Raw genomic sequence first — 20238 nt, 5'->3', positions numbered from 1 at the left:
CCGTGTGCGTCAACAGGAGACCGTGACCGCATCCTCCTGTTCTTCTGCTGGTCACAGCTTCATCATCTTCCTCCTCCTCCTTCATTCTCCTCCTCCTCTTCCTCCTGTTTTCTGCGGAGCGGAGTGAAACACAAGTCAAGGTCCACGGAGAGTTTAGCTCCGGTGGAAAAGACGCGCCCACTCTTGGTTACGCTGCGCATTTCTTAGGAGAGAAACCTGCTCGGATCCGGACTTGGCTGCGCATCCAGAGGAGGAGGTGCTGCTCGGGGCTTTCATGGGGAATACACGGATATTCCTCTTATAGCAATTCGATAAGTAGTCGTTGAATAATGGCTCTTCAAAAGATTTTCCGGGCTGTCATCATGGGGCCTCCTGGATCGGGGAAAGGAACAGTGTCTGCGCGCATAACTAAAACTTTTCGACTGAATCACCTCTCGAGTGGGGACATCCTGAGAGGCAACATCAACGCTAAAACTGGTGAGACACGGGGGACATGTACACTAACAAATACCGATACAGTGTTTAAATGATCTGGAACAACATCTGCACATGTTTTTTTGCCTGTTAACCTGTTTTTAATAAATATTATCCTTTTCCTCCCAGAGCATAACAAACTTATCATTGTGCTCAAAACACAAAAAATATTACACTTAATTAAACTATTTATATTCACTATGAGTTATTGTGTCCAAAATACTAATACTGCTGTCTAAGTTTGTTTTCTGGGCTGCTGTGATAAAAGGTCCACTCCTAAACTTTCACATCTTATCTCTACCGCAGAGAAATAGGAGTAGAAAAGAAGCAGGCATCTCTTCAGTCAAGGTCAAAATGGGTAGCATGTACTAATAGAGCATGTTTGTACTGGAAACAGTTGAGCCAACATTACCTGGTACCTCTCAAATTCACCTTGAAGAAAGATAAAGGAAGGTGTAAAAAGATAAGGAAAGCCTGTGCACCTTTGTTCCCTGAGAGGAGGAGCAACAGATGAAGAAATGTGTGACGGAGTACAACTGCAGGAATGGTTTAACCCAGGGGTGTAATGCCAGGGTGAACTGAGGCCGTGGTGACTCCTGCAGAGATTGCTCAAGCTTTAATTATTATTTATGCATGCATGCATTTCCCCTCCTCATGCCCATGTTGTAGTTTCATACTGCAATGTCTCTGTGCAACAGTTCAACTGAAATTCAGCCGAGCAGCAGTTAGAGCAGTGGAAGCATTTTTCCTGTTGACTTTTCCCCCAAACAGTTGTTGGACCTGCAGCCGTGACCTTCCACTTCCTGAGGCCTGTGCCACACCATCCTCGTCTGCAGTAAAACCTCTTTTCGGTGTGAGCACTGCAGATAAACTCTAATCTATCAAATAGTCTAATCCATTTACTTGTAGAAAAAGTTATCTCTAAAGCAATATTTGTCTTGTTAAAGCCATGCAGCAATGTCTTTGCTTTCTAGACACCTTGCTCAGGGTCATGCAAAATGTATTATGCAACATATCATTTTCGTGTAGAACCAGATCAGAGGACGGATCAAGTATTTATCACATCCTAAACACAAAATAAGCATAAACTTATTTAGCAGTTTTTGTCAGAGCAATGCTGCAGAACACCATTAATTATTTTACCTGTAAAATTCTAGTCAACCTCTTTATGTAAGTTTCCTAACCAAGTTTTATAGCCTCTTTTACCCTTTGCTCTGTCTTACTGACAGAGAAGCAGTCAGGTCATTTCTCGAGGCTTGTCAGGAAATACCTTTCATTTGCTGGACTCAGACCAATTAAAGTGGAAGAAACAGGAAAAATATCTCATGCTTTAAAATCCTTACCCTGGATTATACCTTTAAAACGTGCATTTGTCAGTTTTGCAGTAAAGAATGTCCCGTTCTGTGTCAGAGTCTGTACTCAAATTCCTCTGTTTGCTTTTGCAGCTTGATTACAGCCACAATATAATGACATAAAAATATGCCAGATTTTCCATGCATCATTTCAAACACGTTCCCGGGTAAACATCTGGTTCTTTTTTTCACATTTTAAATACAGTTCTATGGTGTTGCCCAATGCTCAGCTGTACAGCATGCACTTATAATAATGGACACATGAACAGAGCTGAAGCAGCTTAATAATTTCTGCAGGGTGATTAAAGCATTAGCTTCTTCGTATGATCAGCATCTACCCCCCTCTGTGTTTTTGTGTCAGAGCTCGGCCTGTTGTTGAAGTCCTGCATCGATCAGGGTCAGCTCGTACCCGATCACGTCATGTCTCGTCTCATCCTGAGTGACCTGAGAGCCATGGGCAAGAGCAGCTGGCTGCTTGATGGTAGGTGTGTAGAGTCGTTTGGAGAATCCTCCATAGGGATGGGAGGATAAGTTCTCTTTGACCTCATTCACATCCTGGCACAGTTATTTATCACATCCCACGTCCTCGTCCCTTTGCTTTTCCTCCATCTGTCTCTCTCGCTCTACAGGTTTCCCTCGCACAGTGTCCCAGGCGGAGGCGCTGGACGACGCCTACAGTGTGGACACAGTCATCAACCTCAACGTTCCTTTCCAGACCATCAAACAGAGGCTGACCTCTCGCTGGACTCACCTTCCCAGCGGCAGAGTCTACAACATAGATTTCAATCCACCTAAAGTCCCAGTAAATACATCCTCTCTTACTTCATTAAACATAGATGTGTCTTTTCAAGCACAGATGTTTAAAAGCATTTTGGATATAAACTCAGAGACTCAAACTCTTGAGCAGAACATTAATGTTCACTCTGTCGCAATGAGGTCAACATTAGCAAGATGGCCAGCTGCTCTGCTGGGTATGTGTTTAAGCATCACAAGAATCCAATGGAAACACAGTGATGATGTTTCACACCGGGTGAAACTGCAAGAAAATCTAAAACTCGCTGAGAAATGTTTTGACATTCTTCAGCTTTACTACTGTCGGCACCTTCCCTCTGGCACCACTCTGTGTGTCTTGAGCAGTGTTTATATTCCACATTCTGTGTATCTGGCTTTGAGCTCGACACGTCCTGCTCTTTGTTGCACAACAGACATTCACATTTAGCAACTTTGTCTCAGCAGGTTCACTTCTCCTTTTCCCTCTGCAAAACCCCCACTGTATGAGATCGCTCATTATTCTTCAGCAGTTACAGAAGCATCTGAAAATATATAACATATACAGTGTGTTGTGCATGGGTCTTTTTTATGCAATTGGGTCACTAACAACATCATTTGTTCCTGTGTTTTCTCCAGGGTTTCGATGACGTCACAGGAGAGCCTCTGGTCCAGAGGGTCGATGACACACCAGAGACAGTAACACGAAGACTGAAGTCCTATGAAACCCAGACAGAGCCTGTGTTAGAGTACTACAGGTAGAAAAGTACAGACAAATCAACCCATGAACACTTTTTAAAACAGTATTAGAATACTAGGACTTATATCTCAACATAGGGTAAAGGCTGCAGCCAAATGCTATTGGGCTCTGACCTCTCTGCACATACCTCACAGTTGCTTATATAAATTATAAAAATATATAATTAATCTTTAAGGTTTACCAGAAACAACAAAAGCTTGCAGGCAAAAGCTGAAATACTAAACTTGTGAGGCTTCAGACCCAGTTCACAAGTACATGCATCATAATTTCTATTTCTGGATCAATTAGGGCAAGAAAACATATTACTCTGTGTTCCCTAAAACCACAGGGGTGTATGCTCAACTAGTGCTCCACTTATTCTTATTTGATCATAAAGTTTGAGAGGCCATTTATCATTTGAAGAAAGTACAGGAAACTACAGAAGAGAAGGATGCCTTTTATGGAAGTAATACTGATAGATCTATAGTATCTGCAGGTTTTTTCTGATTGTAAAAAATGATTTCCGTGTTCTTTGCCTCTCCAGGAGTAAAGGTGTGCTCGAGACCTTCTCAGGGACAGAAACCAACAAGATCTGGCCACACGTGAAAGCGTTCCTCCACAGAAAACTTCCCTCTATTAATCAGGAAGCTGCTTAGAAAACCTGAAGAGAAAAGACCCAGGAAGTCTTAACGTTTACCAGCGGGAAACACTCTGTACGCACTGTCCAATCAAAGTGCCACTTTCTGTGAAACAAGAGGAGTCATCCGTGTGGTAATATAACATGATGAGAGCAGTTTAAGTCAGGTAGGAAGGGTCCGACTCCATATTTCGTTGGGATCCACTTTTGAAGTGCTTATTGTACCACTGTTGCACTGCTTTCACAATGTTGCTGAAAGTAGTTCAACATACTCTCAGGACGTGTGTATAAACTCCTTCAAACGCTAGTTGTTAGAATTTACCCAGATTATATCTCTTCTATAATGTGCCTTTAAATAAGATTTGAGTAATAGATCTTTCACAGTGGAACAATAAGGTTCTTAAGATACGTTTGCAATATGATGATGGGGACAGTTGTAAATGTTAAAGCGTCTGTGTGTGAAGATACAGTATGTTCACATTTATAACTTTTAAGTTTCCTTGACAGCCTAGACTTCTCTCCTTAGTTGAAAATATTGTAGACATAACAAAGGTGTTTATATCTGTTTATGCCCTAAAGGGAAATGTGCCATGCTCTTATGTAAATTAAGTGCACTCAAGTGCCTTTAGCTGCTTTTGGAAAACGTACTGGTGAATGTGGACGACTATTTAAAATAATTTAATTTAACCTTACAACCATCCAAAGTCTTAAATTGCCTCTTAAATAACTGATCAAGCCTGTTTAATGTGACTTGACGAGTAAGAACCCTTATTGAAAAATGACTGTTCATCCACAGTCCTGTTTAAATGCACTGTTTCACCATCACAGTAATGTTAACCTGCCTTGTGTCATGAATTGTACTGTAAACACTTGAATAAAACACATCTCCTCTTCATAGCTCAACTCTAATAACTTGAGTATTTATCATGAATGACATTGAATCTCTCATGCTAGTTTCTGTATTTAGTGATATTTAAAACCAGACTGTTTCAATTTGACTGATTATGAGCGTCAGAAGTATCAAAATCAATGCAACAGATCCATATATTTATTTATTTATTCCACAGTTTTCTTTCTTAGCAAAACCTGGAGCCTACATTACCCACGATACAACTTGACAATCGGTTCATGAAAGCTTTTCAAATACAATTTAAATGTTTAAATATTAAGCACTGGTGGTTTTATATTTGAGTGTCTTACAGTGGAACAAGAAGCCAAATCTTACTGCCGCTTGCTGTCAGTGAAGAAATGTTACACCAAGATTTTTCCTAAAAGCTTAGCGCTGACTGACAGAGATACAGATACCAATTTTACACTTTGTGCTGATAGCGTCAAAAACACAGGATATATAGTAGAAAGACTCCAGAGACACTGGCCACAGGTTAAGTACAGCAGTTTAAGCCCAACAGTTGTTTTGCATAGTTGACAAGTCAATGTGGACCATATAAAAAGAAAAAAACATTGAAGTCCACTACGGCACATAGTTTTAACATCACTGCGCACATTACCTGTTTGCATTAACAGTATTTATGGTGCTTTTCACGTTTCACTGCAGAATCAACGATGCATCACACAGAAGCTTGTGATGAATTGTACATTAATGCATCGGAAGTTATTTCTAATGTTGCAGTCTTGTAAAAATCTTACTGTATGATTTCGTCTTTCAAAATAAAAAGCAGGATTGTAGAAGTTCCTTGGAAGCCTAATGAATGTGGCAAAAGCTCCCCTGAACAAAAAGAAGATGGTCAAATAACACAAGTTAAAACAAAAACACCACAATTCAACCCACAAGCTGAAAAAGAAAATAAAGATGTTCTGAGTTTCTGATTCAATTCTTGATGACTGGGAGCACAACAAAAATAAAATACAAAACTAAAATCTGCTAAATTTAAAGTGCAGGACATTCAAATGCAGAGAGCTTCCTTCTGCACACAAATATACAGTAGAAGTCTCTCGGTGGAGAACACAGCCCTTTTATTCCTCCCCTTCACACTCCAACTCAAACCACACACACTGACAACAGTCTGCACAGAGCACTCGCTACAACTGTGGTTGTGACTCTGTTTCAGATGCTGGGTCAAAGAGAGCAAGCTTGTACAGAAATATAAGTTAGTTTCAATCTAGAACATAACAGAACCACAGAAAAATAAATACACAAAGCCTACACAGACCTAGGAAAATAAAACATAGAGAATTTGGCAAGATTTGCACTTTATCTACTGTACTCAAGGTTGAAATTATATCATCTGTGTCACAGCAGAAATGTGAAAATAAGATGCACCGGATGGAAAAACTCCACAGGAGAACAATTCAACTGATGAATTATGTGACAAATGTAGTGCTCTCTTTACAGCTTCCACTGCCTCTTGCACAGATAATACCTGGATGTGAAATATTTATCATTACTTATAACTAAAACTGGGTTGTCACTTTATGTATTATTGTACGTCAAACTCTGAACGCTTCGTCATGTAAAAAATGCTGGGTTATCATATTGTGTCAAACATAATCTTTCACACGAATAACAAACAGTGTGAAATGTTGTTTTTAGTGTTTGTCGTTGCCTTATAACCAGCAGCTAAAATAAATGGAGACATAACAATAAGAGCCAGAAGTGCACAACACTGATCCCTTTTAAAATACAGTATATTGTTGAACTCTGTTGTTGTATGTTAAATGGAAACTCAAATGATTTGCAAGTGATGCTATGGTTCACGGTGGGAATACAATAGTGTATATAGAGTGAAAAATATACAGTTTAAATGTTTCCTAAATAAAATCTGTATGCCACAGATAGTTGAAGTTAGTTAGTGGCACATGTGAATGAGCTTCAAGTTGGATTACTGATTCACTTTAATAGCTTCTTAAGCCTCTCCAGACAACACTAGGAAGAACCTTAAACATTAAAACTCAGAATAAAACCAATACTGCTAATTAGCAAAGAGTTCAAAGCAAACCATGTAAGGCAACGCTGTTTAAAAAAAAAACAAACTCCCTTTAAAACTTGTAAAAGCTGTGTTGTAAGATAAAACCATGGATTTTATACAACGTTGGTGCTCTTGCTTCACTTTGAGCAACAAGTCTGGTTGGTCTTTGCAACTTTTCCGGCAAAAAAGAAGGAACTGCAACAAAATAACGTTTGACAAAAGCCAAGTGAAAGTTAAAGGTGCAATATGTAAGTGTACTCTGCCGTTGAACATAGTTTCTTGCAGGAAGCTGTAAGTGCTGAAGTCGTGAGGGGCGCTTGTAAAATGCTTTAGCACTACTTCTTCAGGACAGGCTGGACACTACAGTGGGTCACTGTTGGAAAGTTGTGAAGATAGGCCAGCTGGGCCAGAGCTAGCTGGTTAGCATGCTAACTTCAGTGGGAGCAAAGTAGTCATAACATTGGTGTTGCTTTCCACCTTTTCAATAAGTCTGAAGGTTTGAATTTGCAGCGTTTCTGCTAAACTGGCAGGTGAACAGCTGTTAATGCTCACACTAGCTATGAAGCAACAAACACTTACATGTAGCTCCTCTAAAACATTTACACCAAACATTACAACTCCTGTTCTAACCAAGTGACCTGTGCCACCCACACATGCTGCATTTTGAATCCTGGCCCAACTGTGAGCCTGAGAGACCTTTCAGATTGTGTTCAACTCTTTAACATGCAGATCAGTTGTAAGCCTGAACGAGCCGCAGGCATTTGGTGAATGTGACCCACTCCAGAAGAGCCTTCAATCTGATCTATAACTAACTGTTCCTTCTCTCTGGTGTCTTAGGTTGAAGAGGGCTTGATGGAAACATCCAGGTAACCACAACCGGAGCATCTTTACTGCCTGTTTATGTCAGATATTAATTATTAATTCATAATTATTATTCAGACATTAAATACATTCAGACTGCAGATTAGCATGAAGTCAGCAAATGTAGTGAGCCACTTTAAAAAAAAAAAAAAAAAAGAAGTCTTATGTAACACAAATCCTTAAGATGTGAGGCCGAGTCTTAACCAGATAGTGTATTGTTTGATCAGTTTACTTTTTTCATTTTTTTTTTATTTCTCTTCAAAGTGTAGTTTGAAACACTATGCAATTTTTGGTTTGCATTGTAACTGATAGTAAATGCATTCATCTGGCAGTCAAGAGTCTCTCAAACTTTCCATGTTTCATTTTAAGCATCTGTGACATTTTGCTGAGAGATTTTATGCAGACTTTGTCGAGTAAAATTGGTTTAACGTCCGGTTCGACTGATTCAGACACATGAGGATCCTCTGGGTAATGAACAGGGTTGCAGTGCATTCTTAAAAGCAGATTTAATCTCTCGCATACCACACACCCTCCGCCTGGGTATAAAACAGCTGCTCCTCTCTGGAACTCACTGAACAGAGCAGATGCAGGTCAACTCACAGGTCGATACTGGCAGCTCTCTTCTGGGGCAAGTAACTATGGTTTGACCAAGAAAGTGCTAAGTGTGTTACATAATAGAAACAATTCTCAGAGGCGGCCAATGAGGAGACTTCCTAAACTCAGCCGGTGGACCAACGGTGTGACTTGATCACAAACTAATTTCTATTACTCACTCACGGATGACACATACACAGATGCCAATAACCATCTAGATAATGAGAGGGTCACAAAACCAGTGTTATGGCACAACTCATTCATTTAGCTGGCAAAAGACACTGCAGGAGCGAATAGCCAGACGCTGCTAACGTGCTAACAGAAAACCTGTCATCAGTAAAACATTATTTTCTGCACTGAAAAATTAAATACTGATCATGTCTCTGTCAACTCCTGCTCTGCGTTGCTGTTTACGAGTATCTGCTGTCGAAGGAGGGCTTCAAACTCTTGTTCCTGGACAGGGAGACGATGGAGATGGAAGAAAAGCTGGAGCCAATCACTAGGAGGTCTCCATCATGCGTATGTCCTCTGTTTCTGTGGCGTCGTCCTTTGTCCACCTTCCTGTGCTTGTCCACAGTCCTGCCTCTAAACAACGCTTCATATGATACTCTGCCACCTGGTGGAGGGAGACAAAAGGAAGAGGGGTCAAATGACAGTAAACAAATGAGAGTAAATATCAAAATCGAAAATAGGTCAAAATAAACAGAGCTAGGGCGACAGACTCTGGGAGGTTAACATACTGCTGCCCAGTTAAAGAGGATTATAATAGTTATGTAACAGCACTCTGACTCTTAAACATTTCAAATCTGAGCTGACACTGAAGTTCTGATTTAAAACATTGCTCTGTGCTTTGATTTTATCACTAGCTACAGCAAATCTGTGAGGGTAAAACCTCGTGTTTTTCTTTTAAAAGCTGAGGTGAAGAGAGACGCTACAAGAGGAAAAAAAGCAAAACTGCAAAAGCAGGACCAGAACCAGCTTTAGGCTCGATCACATTCCTCTGTGGGAGAAGAGGAGGAGCTTTTTCTCCTCTTTTCTCTGGTGAGTAGATGTTTGGCAACTTTTCAAATTGTGAGGCCAACAGAAGGGGGAGGGTCTCATTCTCTCCTGCTTACAAACCAGAGATTAGAAAAGCCTGTGGAGTATGCCATTTGGAAACTTTCACACTAGACTTCATCTAAATATTGAAATCCTTGCCCTCAAATAAAAATCTCTCACCCTAGTTTAAGGGTTAGGAGAGACTGATGTTCTCGATGACATGTTCTATTGTTTGTATTGAGAAAAGGAGATCCAAGAAGAATACAGTAATCGCTGTTACCTGTGTTTCAATAGCAATGGGGAAAGTGAGAAAAACTTACTGGAGTTAAAGTGTCCAAGGAGTCTTTGGGGTCAGGTCTGCAGTTTGTGTCACTGCTCTGGATTTCAGTGTTGTTGGGGGTATCACCTCTACACTTCACTGCATATTCTTTAACTCTGTGTTTGAAGGCCTCGAGCTCTGTATGGAAGACTTCTAAGTAAACATCTTGTCCTTCCTGTAAAGTATTAAAGACAACAATAAAACAACATATATCTTGTCTTCCAGTTTCTATTCCAAAAACAACTAAATTCAAATGTTAAAAAAATCATTTAGCTATTTTCCTTTGTGGTCTTCTAAATGGACCGCTGAAGCTGATTTTCATATCCAACAGTATGAAAGCCTAAAGTAGGTACACAAGTAGAGGTAGGTAGCATCTTATCTTGCAGCTTACTTTGGTTTTGTGGAAGAACTGCCTGAAGCAGCCTCTGGGATCCTGCTGAGAGTTCTGGGCCATCTCCAGGATGAACTGCATGACGACAGCTTGGTGCGCCACCTGCTCCATCAGTGCTTCTTTCTGCAGGAGCGTTAAAAAACAACTGTTTCTCAACAGGTCACCCATTAAAAGCACTCAAATCGTTCAGTCTAAAGATGTTGATTCAACTGTGTGGTCATTCTGAAGCATTTACACACTGATGCTATTCAATTCTATGGAGTTATGTTGACAAATGTACCAAATTGCTTCGGTCTTGTGATGGTGTTGTTAAAAAGTGGTTGATGATTAAAAAGACAAAATAGTATGAGTCTTATCTCATCTGTACGTTACCCCTTCTTGCTGTAGTCTCATGCACCACAGAATTAAGTAGTTGGCTGTTTCCTCGCAGATGAGCTGAGGCATGTCTGCAAGGAATCGCTGACTGTCGTCCCATCTCCTCAACATACCTGAAAATGTTAGTTTGTTTTATGAAGATGTAAAAAGGTCCTTAGGATAGGAAAGACGGTATATTATTAAACTGAAAACAATGTAGTCACAGTCTTTTTCAACCGTTAATCTGCAGGCAAAACAATTCCTACTACATCTGACTTAGTGTGGGACTTACCAAAATGCCTGAGCTCATTCTCATACTTTTGGAGAAACGTATTGCACTTGTCCTGGTCCATTTCAACAGGCTGAATTTGGGCATTAATTATACTCTGTGAGAGAGAGAAGACATAACTCAGATTACAACGTTACTACATGGTGAGCAGACAGAAGCTAACCCACAGGAAAATAAGTGAAAATGTTAAATCACAACAGCAAAATGGATCTCTCTTCTTTAAATCTTCTAATAATGAATGCTACCTTATCAAAGACATCCCAACTTCCGACAGCTCCGACCACAGGACTGCGGTTTGGTTCTTGACCTCCCAGCATGCTCTCCTTGCGGCGCCACTCCTCCTCAGTGTGTGTGAGCTCTGTGGGACAGGCCAGTGTTCGAGCGCGTTCCTGCTCCAGGGACTCAGAGCTGTGGACCCCTAGAGAACATAGCTGGTCCTGTGCTTCAGCCAATCTCCAGCTGGAGACAATTGAGGCCTTAACACAGCGCTGCTGGCTCTGACACAGTGACGCCATAGGACAGTCACAAAGCTGCGATGATAATGTCTGGAGTGAGGTAAATGGAATAAAAAAAATTTTTAAAAAAAGAAAAGGAACAAACTGTCAGTGACTCAATAAAATTCGTTAAAACATATTCCTCAGTAGCTAACTGTTAATTGAGATTTTTAAAATCCTGCCTAGACCTAAAACAGCTAGAAAAGGTATCGTTGTTTATGTTTCGTGCGGAGAAAAATCTGACTTGTGTTATGAAAGAAACATGTCAGACTTTAAACAGGGGACGCTGAAAGGAAATATTAATTGTTGCCTCAGAGGCTAATTCAACATTAGACTGTAGCTGACGGTCTGATTGAGTTACTCCATGTATTGCACGAGCAGATTTGAGAAAAGTGTTTCAGACTTCAGACTTATTTGCTGATGCAGGCACATATTCCTGTGGTTGTGCAGGATTCTTATTTCAAATGCAGTCAGTCTACACTGTGTTAAAGAAATATGCAAAAGGATCCAAGATAGCTTCCTTCAGAGAGATGGATTATACCTCATTGGTTTCCCATCAACCAGTTTTTCCACAGATATATCTCCTATCCTCAGAGTGAACGGCTGGTAGCAACAAACTGTGGCCGAAGCACATAAAGCGCAGGCCCATTGGCTTTTAAACCCTCATCACCACAACCACGTTCTATTTAGGAGCAGGGTGGGGCGAGAGGGCTATAAATAAAATAAAACTTGTCCAAAGCTTCATGGCTACACAAACAACCAAATACCTTATCTAGTCCCCAACAGCAACCACACACAGCTGTCATCAGTGTCAGAGACCTAATGCAGGACCTGTGGGACAGTGAGCTGCTGCCTCACGTCCACTTCTGTCCTCTGATCTCACCAACCATCCCACACAGGGACGAGCTCTGTCCAGAGCTGATTTTAGCAGCGTCCTGACAAGATGGAGACATTGCCAGTGATCCGTTCACCTCAAGGCAACATGGTTAAACAGGTTATAAAGGGATCTGTGTTTTTAGCAGGTTAGCATTGACACTAGGATGAACACTGACGTTTACCGACCACACACACAACAAACTAACAGATTAAACAAACCCACTTTAAAGCGATAGAAACTGGGCAGCAGAATAAACACAAGACGCCATTGCAAACCCATCAGTTGCCCACACGTTGCTAACTATCAAGCTGTGAACTTCAGCTAAAACTCACTGCAAACATCTACAGGGTTAGCTAGCTAGCATGTTTTTAAAACCGTTAACTCACCGCTGACTTCAGACACATCTCTCACTAACAACACAAACTCAGTTACCTGCCGCTGAGGATCACCACCCCCGTGGACCCCGGCTGCTGAAGCTGGGTCACCGCCGGACTCTTCCACGGGGTAAACCTTGGCTCCGGTGCCCCGCCACTCCATCCCTGCTTAGCAGCTAGCCGTTAGCTCCGCCGTGGGACCCGCTAGCTAGCATACGCTAGCTGAGGCTTGGAGGGGATCAGAGGCAGAGCGGCTCTCTGCGCCGGGCGGTCAGCCACGTTTTAGACGAGAGGTCAGCGGGTCCGGCTGGAGGAGGAGGAGGAGAAGGAGAAGCACCAGCTCCTCAAACAACAACAACCAGAACCACACTGACTCCTGCTGGGACCGCTAGTTTATTCTTTAATAAGTGACACACAGAGCACGTGGTAAACAAGTTTAACCACGTGACAAAGTTTTTCTCACGAATGTATGATTGTTATTATGATTATCATTGTTACACGTACATGGTTTCCTCGTGGCCAGCATCGGGCGTAAAACTATCCCCAAAAACATTAACGGTAGAGTTAAAATAATCACTGTTGATGAATACATTTAGAAGGACCACCATTAAATAAACAGTGTTTGTAAATGCTTAAACGAAACAACTCTAATATCGTTGTGGCCAGATTCCAGAAGGGTTTGTTGTTGCTTGCTGTAAAGATTTAAACTTTTATTCCAAAGGCTTTACATACACTTGTATTTCATTTTATATGTAAGTAAGATATATTTTCTCATAGGCCTCTCTGGCTCTGATTTGAATCGAAAGCCTGACTGTTATCTAAATATTTATCCTAATAAACAAGTACAACCTAAGTAAAGCATGTTTTTGAATAAATGTAAAAATATATGCATAGTTAAGCTTGTGGTGGACTTATATATTCCATTAGTTATTTAAAACTGGAGATATAAAAATATAAAATCAAATAAAGATAAACATAGGCGATAGTGGTGACAGACTATACTAAGAACATGATCAATGCATTTAAAAGTATATAAAGGATAAATCTGCTCATATATATATATATATATATATATATATATATATATATAATATTAGTGAAATCAAATATTTCAATGCGCCGCTCATGAGAGAAAGAAGTCACTACAAGTACTATGTAAACAAGTCCAGTAGGGGGCGGTAGGTAATTTTGTACGAATGCATGAAAATAAGTAGTAGATGAAGAATTATGTTTGGTATTTTTAGCTCTACATTGAGACTTACAGGCCGTTTTATTTACAGTATATACGGTTTCTGGCTCAAGAGATCAATCTGCAGTGATTTGTGTTAAAGCCGAGAAATGTCTCAGTTGTTGTTGTATCCTGTAATTTATCGAGATTTGTGTACAGTGTGAGGTTTAAATCTGCCTGGCAGGTTTGACCGAGGGCACACTAGCGTACCACCAAAGTCCATTCAGCCTCAATAGCTAACCTGGAGAAAGTCTGGCACCAGTTTACCTGACAGGAGCTCACTGCGAGGAAGTGTCACACGGTGAGAACTTTCCTATCGATAATACACCATCACAGCAGTGACTTTAAAAACCCGACGCTTGTCGACACGTTAAAAACACAAATAAAGTCGACGGTGCAGTGGAGAACAACAGGGAAAGCTAGCATCGATGAGTGTGAGCTAGCTTAAAGTGAGTCGCGATATCTAATATTTACTCGTTTAATGAGGAACGTATCATCGCTATTGTGGGGTTTAGCTAGCTGCTGTAGCACAAACACTACGGGAGGTTCGAGATCGACATGCTAGTATCACGAGCCTTACCTCAGTGGATGGATCAGACAAGCTGATGTTTGTTAGCATGGGAGTCTAACGTTGAGGAAGTAGGACGTTCCCTTTCCTAACCTCTAGGTGGGGGTAGAAGATAACAAAAGTCCATTTTGCTTTAGGAAGCTTCCTGGCTGAGTGTGAAGACCCGGAAGTATTTATGCGGCTGCTTCAATAAAAGTTGTTCAAATTCTCTAAATGATGAGGAAAGGAGCATCAGTGCTTCCTAACTTATCTCCTTTAGCAGAGGAAACATCGGACCATCCTTTATGAAGTCAAGTAAAAAATATTAAAAACAGAACAGCTGTTTTTTCTCATGACACGATCCAACCATCTTCTGCTATAAATATATTTCTATGAAGAAAAAAAAATGTTGAGAGTGAGTGAAGTCAGATTTTCTTCGCACAGTGGTTCTCCATTCCTAACTCCTAACTCCTTACTCCTTACCTCTTCTCCTTCACATCTCTCCTTGACCCCGTGAGGTATTCCATCGGGGTCAAGGAATAGTGGTTAGGAAAGGAGATTATTTTCACATTACGAACGCAGCCTTTGACTGCAGGTGCTCTTCCTCTTCCTCCATTTCATCCATCCCGGTGCCAGGGCAGTGAAGGATGCCAAATCCCGCCTCTAGAGCCTGCAGACATTCAGACAGGGAGAAACAACCAGACTTCAGGCCGAATAACAAAACATCCTCAGCCTGAAATTTAGTCTCATAGCCAGCTGGCATCCTGCCCTTTCTCAGGCCGCTGTTCCCACAAGTTTTTCCTCTGTGTGTGTGTGTGTGTGTGTGTGTGTGTGTGTGTGTGTGTGTGTCAATCAGAGACATAGAGTCTGTGATGATGATCACTTTGTCTGCAAAACTGGTTCATGTTGTTGGATCGGCTTCCATGTTGTGGTTTTAATATGTACGTGACACTTCCTCATTTTCTTTTTATATGATTGTCATTTCTTTGCTGTTTTTGGTACCGTGACATCAGTTTAAAGAATTTTCTCCCAACACAGCTCAGAACAAATACACCAGGTACAACACAGTGTAGGGTGGGATATCATGACCTATTAGTTCAGTCTAAAGGTTTTACTATATTATGGCACATAATTACATGCTTTTAAATTCAAACAATCAAATCATACTTTCTTTCTAGATACAGCTCTACCCATTTTGTAAATGAAAGCATCTACACTTTTAAGTTATATATATTTGAGCAAATGTGGTGGAGACCTCCTATTTACCCTGTTGTGTTCTGTGTTCCCTCTTCTACATAGTGACAGCAGAAATGAACCGTCAGGCTCCACAGGCAGCAGGTTTGTGTCACAGTTTTTCTACACACACTTCTCTCTAGTTATAATGCAGAATATATGAGGGTTAATTCTAATTGCATGATGGGTACAGTGTCTTATATGTTGCAAGAACAATCCCTGGAATGAAATGCAAACTCTCTTCTAACTTTAAGGTCACTAAGGTCAGGTCACATAGCTTTTATACTGAGTGTTTAGTAAGCATTTGAATTCGTATACAATATATTTGTATATTGTTCAAAGAAACAATCAGGCTAATTTGCTGATTGCTTTGCTGAAACTGGTACCTGACAGTGTTAAATCAAGTTTATGTTTAATTTAAAAAGAAGATATTGAATTTAGTATGAAACTAATTGTGTTTCCACTTTATAGTTAATAACTTTGATTCATTTCTGCTTTGTAGCTTTGTTTACACATTATTTTTGGCTCAAGGGGCTCAGAGTTGACAATGATATCGACATCATCATAGTTGTTATTTCCCTGTAGAGGCTATAAGTATGTGTCAGTCCTCACTGGCATGGAAAACAAGCTGTAGTGGGTCACTTCTGGAGAGGTAATTAACATACAAAAGCTGAATCAAATTCTGTAAGTGCTGGCATGTTCCTCATTTTCAAGATTCAGTAGTAGCACCTTTTTTCCAGCACCTACAACAGAAAATAAGAAAAGAAGCACTTGTAGGGGAATGTTGTGGCATCCTTCCAGTGCAGTTGAGCGCAACCTCTGCCAAGTCACACTGGTGGCTGCAGTGACACTAAATGCCACATTTAGACACTTGATCTTTGTGTTTCCTTTATTTTGGCAGCTGCCTGGCAACAGGCTGTTAGACCTGCCTGTGGATTTAATCTCTGTCTAATTTTACTGAAATTTAAGTGTGACTTTTATTATTTTGTAAAGAGTGGGAGACGAGGATAGTGTCCGATTACTTTAAAATCCACTTAACGAAAACATAGTATTTTTTTCCTCATATTTCAAATTCTCTTGCATCAAAGAGTAAAGAAAAACATTTGCATTCCCAGAGTTGAGTGAGTGCATGTACTGTATGTGTGTCCATGTATTTGTATGTGGTGATGGGGTTATTATGTTGTAATGAATGGGGAGCCTCCAGCTCTGTCATTCACCCACCATTCAAGATTATAAAGAAACTACTTGCTGCACATTCCTCTACTCTCCTCTTTGCTACTTCACTGTCCTCTCCTCTCACAAACGGCAAGGCTGGAGTGAAGTGGGTTGTGCTGTTTGTGTTTGTGTGAGTCCCTGTGCACGTACGCATGTTCGTTAGCAGGATGAATGGGCTGGAGTGGGATTTATAACAGCAGAGAAACAGCAAAGGCAACTTTGTCATTCAGATGTTTGAAATTAAAGGCCCTTTCAGTGTTTTTGCACATCAGTGTATTTGCTACAAATCCGGTCCTCGCTGTTGTTGACCGTTTTCTATGGCACGCTGTATTGTTGCTGTCAAAGCTGTGACATCATGGTGAGATACTGAATGTAGGTTATTATGAAAAGCCAGCAACAATTGAGCATTTCTTGCAAAAATAAAAGCTGTCTTCTCATGCAACGTCTAATTAACTCACCATAGATTCTCATATCAAGTAAAACCACAGATTTCCTGGAAAAAGGACATTCATGAATGGCTTTATACTTTGAAAATGACTGACACCAATGTGAAGCAATGCAAAAGTCTGGCATTGGCACAACTGGAATATAATAAAAACACTGAAAATAATCACAGAGGAAATGATTCAGTGTTTGTTTTATAAAGGGGGAGATTTTTTCTTTGCTGTGATGTTAAAATGAGAAGGAAGGAAGAGAAACTCGGCACCAAGTGAAAAACAACTAACATCTAAGTGAGACAAAAATTTTAGATAATCTTACAAGAGTAAGAGAAGTATGATTTTAAATTGGGATTCAGGTGAGTTTGGAAAGGAATGTTCAGAAATCAAAGAGATGTACACTGTCTTGTTTGAATAAAGCTGAAAGAGAGGGTGTCTGGGAGATAAATACAAAACAAGGTTCTCTGGGTTCAAGTTTAAGAGACATTACATGGAAGACATGGAAAGTGTCATACCAGGACAGATGCAGTCAAGAAAGAGGCCACGGTGGAGTGAGAGAGGGAAAGGCTTTTTGGTCTGCGTTCCCAGGCTGTGCATCAGGAAGGCTGTATTTTTTACACCATGACCACCACATAGCCCTTTCCTGGGGAAATCCGAGACAGAATCGAGAGAGGCTGCTGTGGGGAGGGAGAGTAGAACAGGAAAACCAGCCCTGGGAAGGAGGGAGGGAGGGAGGGAGGGAGGGAGGGGGGCAGGTACCTTGTAGCCCACACAGCAAGAGTGACAAAGAAAGAAGCTGAAGCTTTTGGGAAGACTCAGTGGAACACACGCACAGGCAGATAGACACAAAACGTGAAACATGCATGTACACATCTCCTCTTTTGCCCACTGTGGCCTTCCAAAACAAATTCTGAAAGAGTCTTCTCTTGAGTATTTTGGCTGCAGATTCAGCTGGAATGCAGAGCCAATGCCGCGCTCGTCTTCTATCCAACCAGCCTCAGCTGTTAATCCGATGTTACGGCTGCTCTGTTGTGCCTGTTAAAGAAATAATATTTGACGTTATGGCTACTCTGCTATGCCTGTTTTAACAAACAACATTTCCAGTATATTGCATTACCTATAAGCTAAGATTTAGGTTGGACACAAAACAAGGTATTTCAAGACAGTTTGGCAAAAGGTTCGACATTTTATTAACATGACCAGTTTTTAGGAGCCAGGGCAAATCAACATAGTAGATTTCAGAATTATTATTGTATGAAACAGTGCAAGGTAACACTATAATACTCAGGAAGGAGTGTGGAGGAGTTGATAAACAATGTTAATTGTGCCGTTATTGGGATAAAGGAGACCTGTAAATGGTAGAAATATTAAGTTGGTTGTAATAATCACCCAAAGGACTTTGTACAAGATTTTTTTCAATTAATCATAATGTCAAGGTTTAGCTCTGGAGGTTTTAATCTTGCATTCAGTACATTTCACTTTGAAATCCACAAAATGAGCCTCTAAGATTAAAATATGAAAGTACTACAGAGGCCAAGAGGTTTGATTCCTTGTCAGGTTGACAGAGCTCAAAGGTCAAAGTGAAACTCCACCTCATCTGTGTGCGCGTGTGTGTGGGTGTGTGTATGTGATCCCACAGGTCTTGACCCTGCCGTGCTGAGAGACCAACTCTTCGAACTATGGAACCGGAAAGATCTGCAGACGGTCAGAGTCCCTTTCACAGCGTGTGTCACATATGCAATTTTGCCTTAGTGTGTTTACAAAGGTAGAGAGACATAGTCTTTGTGTCTCAACAAGGAACACTTGCACAGGAGAGAGAGAGAGAGAGAGAGAGAGAGAGAGTGAGTGAGTGAGTGTGTGAGAGAGTGAGAGAGAGAGAGAGAGAGAGAGAGAGAGAGAGAGAGAGAGAGAGAGAGACCATGTTTAAATAAAGTTCACCAGTGTGAGAACGCATGCATGTGTGTCTGTGTGTGTTAATGAGGAAACCAGAGTGTCTGTCAGTAGGAAGGAAGGAATTTGCGTTGCACTGAATGAACTTGAGATGTGTGTGAGGAGGATATTGAGTGGATGACATCTGTTTTGCAAATTAAGACATGGCGCGAAGCATTCTCACACAGATATTATTTTCTCATGTAGGAAATGTGTTATGCCAGAGTTTGCATTCTTAAGTTGAGACTCAAAATGTGTCTCAAGCCTGTGTCTGCTGAGCCCAGAGAGGGAAGTTAGTTTGTTTTCTTCATACTATTGTGTCTAAAAGTTCCCATTCCAGGGAAAACTGTGACTCAGTCGCAGATGATGATTTATTAGAAAATAGAGAAACACATAAAATCGTCCAACCTGGTTCCTCCTTTCATATTACACTCTAACATGATTGTTGTAAATTCCTCAACAAAAAAAACAAAACAAATAAATATAATACACATTCTTTGGAAAGTCCTTCCAACATGATCCTTAGTTGGTACTCACTCCCTCCCTCTCTATCCCCTCATAGCTCCATTTGGTGGCCATCCAGGGATTTTCCAAGCTGTCTGAGCCTCTGGAGGCCTTGCTAACAATTGTAGAGGGCTGTCCGGACAGACAGAGGGGTCGGAGCAACACCCTCGGCCACCACATCCTCATGGAATTCCAGAGGTGGATGAAGGATCATCCTCAGGTAGATGAAATTCATCAAAGTAACTGCAAGACTAGAGAGTCTAGTCCAATCAGTTTCAGATCTCTTCAGGACACTTCAGCACTTCCACTGCGATGTTTAGTACATATGTAGATGTGCATTATGTACAGACAGAAAAATATTTATTTCACCTGCATACACTGTACACATGTATGATATAGGTTATCTATATATCTATGAATTTAGCCCTTATTTAGGCAGATACCAGTTCCAATATTAGAGAGTAAAAATATCGATATATCAGCCGATATATAAACATATATTATTCCCAAGATTTCTTTTTTCAAACCATTATGACAAATGTAGTTGGAGTTTGATATTTTACTGTTTAACCATAAACCTTATCACAAATAACTATTCATAAAAAGAAAACACAAAAACAACCAAATATATAGAATTTGAATTAAGAACATGCTTTT

General features: G+C 40.6%; 3 protein-coding genes across 3 annotated transcripts in view; 2 read left to right on the top strand and 1 right to left on the bottom strand.

The window, feature by feature from the left end:
- Window positions 1-68: 68 nt before the first annotated feature.
- Window positions 69-4867, top strand: ak3 (adenylate kinase 3). The gene is made up of 5 exons (XM_020081785.2): window positions 69-477; window positions 2188-2307; window positions 2456-2628; window positions 3234-3352; window positions 3878-4867. The coding sequence occupies exons 1-5, from the start codon at window positions 330-332 to the stop codon at window positions 3987-3989; spliced, it is 672 nt and encodes a 223-aa protein (XP_019937344.1). The 5' UTR covers window positions 69-329; the 3' UTR covers window positions 3990-4867.
- A 142-nt stretch (window positions 4868-5009) lies between these two features.
- Window positions 5010-14432, bottom strand: cdc37l1 (cell division cycle 37-like 1). Its single transcript, XM_020082148.2, has 8 exons — window positions 14297-14432; window positions 12547-12795; window positions 10989-11288; window positions 10747-10840; window positions 10473-10588; window positions 10101-10223; window positions 9711-9884; window positions 5010-8968 (listed from the first exon to the last, which is right to left on the bottom strand). The coding sequence occupies exons 2-8, from the start codon at window positions 12649-12651 to the stop codon at window positions 8852-8854; spliced, it is 1029 nt and encodes a 342-aa protein (XP_019937707.2). The 5' UTR covers window positions 12652-12795; window positions 14297-14432; the 3' UTR covers window positions 5010-8851.
- exd3 (exonuclease 3'-5' domain containing 3) overlaps window positions 13710-20238 on the top strand; it is a 35334-nt gene continuing 28805 nt past the window's right edge. Inside the window, exons 1-4 of the mRNA XM_069514059.1 lie at window positions 13710-14017; window positions 15563-15601; window positions 18788-18852; window positions 19640-19801. Coding sequence (XP_069370160.1) covers window positions 15574-15601; window positions 18788-18852; window positions 19640-19801 — 255 coding nt within the window. The 5' untranslated portion in view covers window positions 13710-14017; window positions 15563-15573. The remainder of the gene's footprint in view (window positions 14018-15562; window positions 15602-18787; window positions 18853-19639; window positions 19802-20238) is intronic.

This window comes from Paralichthys olivaceus, chromosome 18, assembly GCF_024713975.1.
Source record: "Paralichthys olivaceus isolate ysfri-2021 chromosome 18, ASM2471397v2, whole genome shotgun sequence".
Taxonomy (NCBI): Eukaryota; Metazoa; Chordata; class Actinopteri; order Pleuronectiformes; family Paralichthyidae; genus Paralichthys; species Paralichthys olivaceus.
This window is presented reverse-complemented; position numbering and strand designations above follow the sequence as displayed.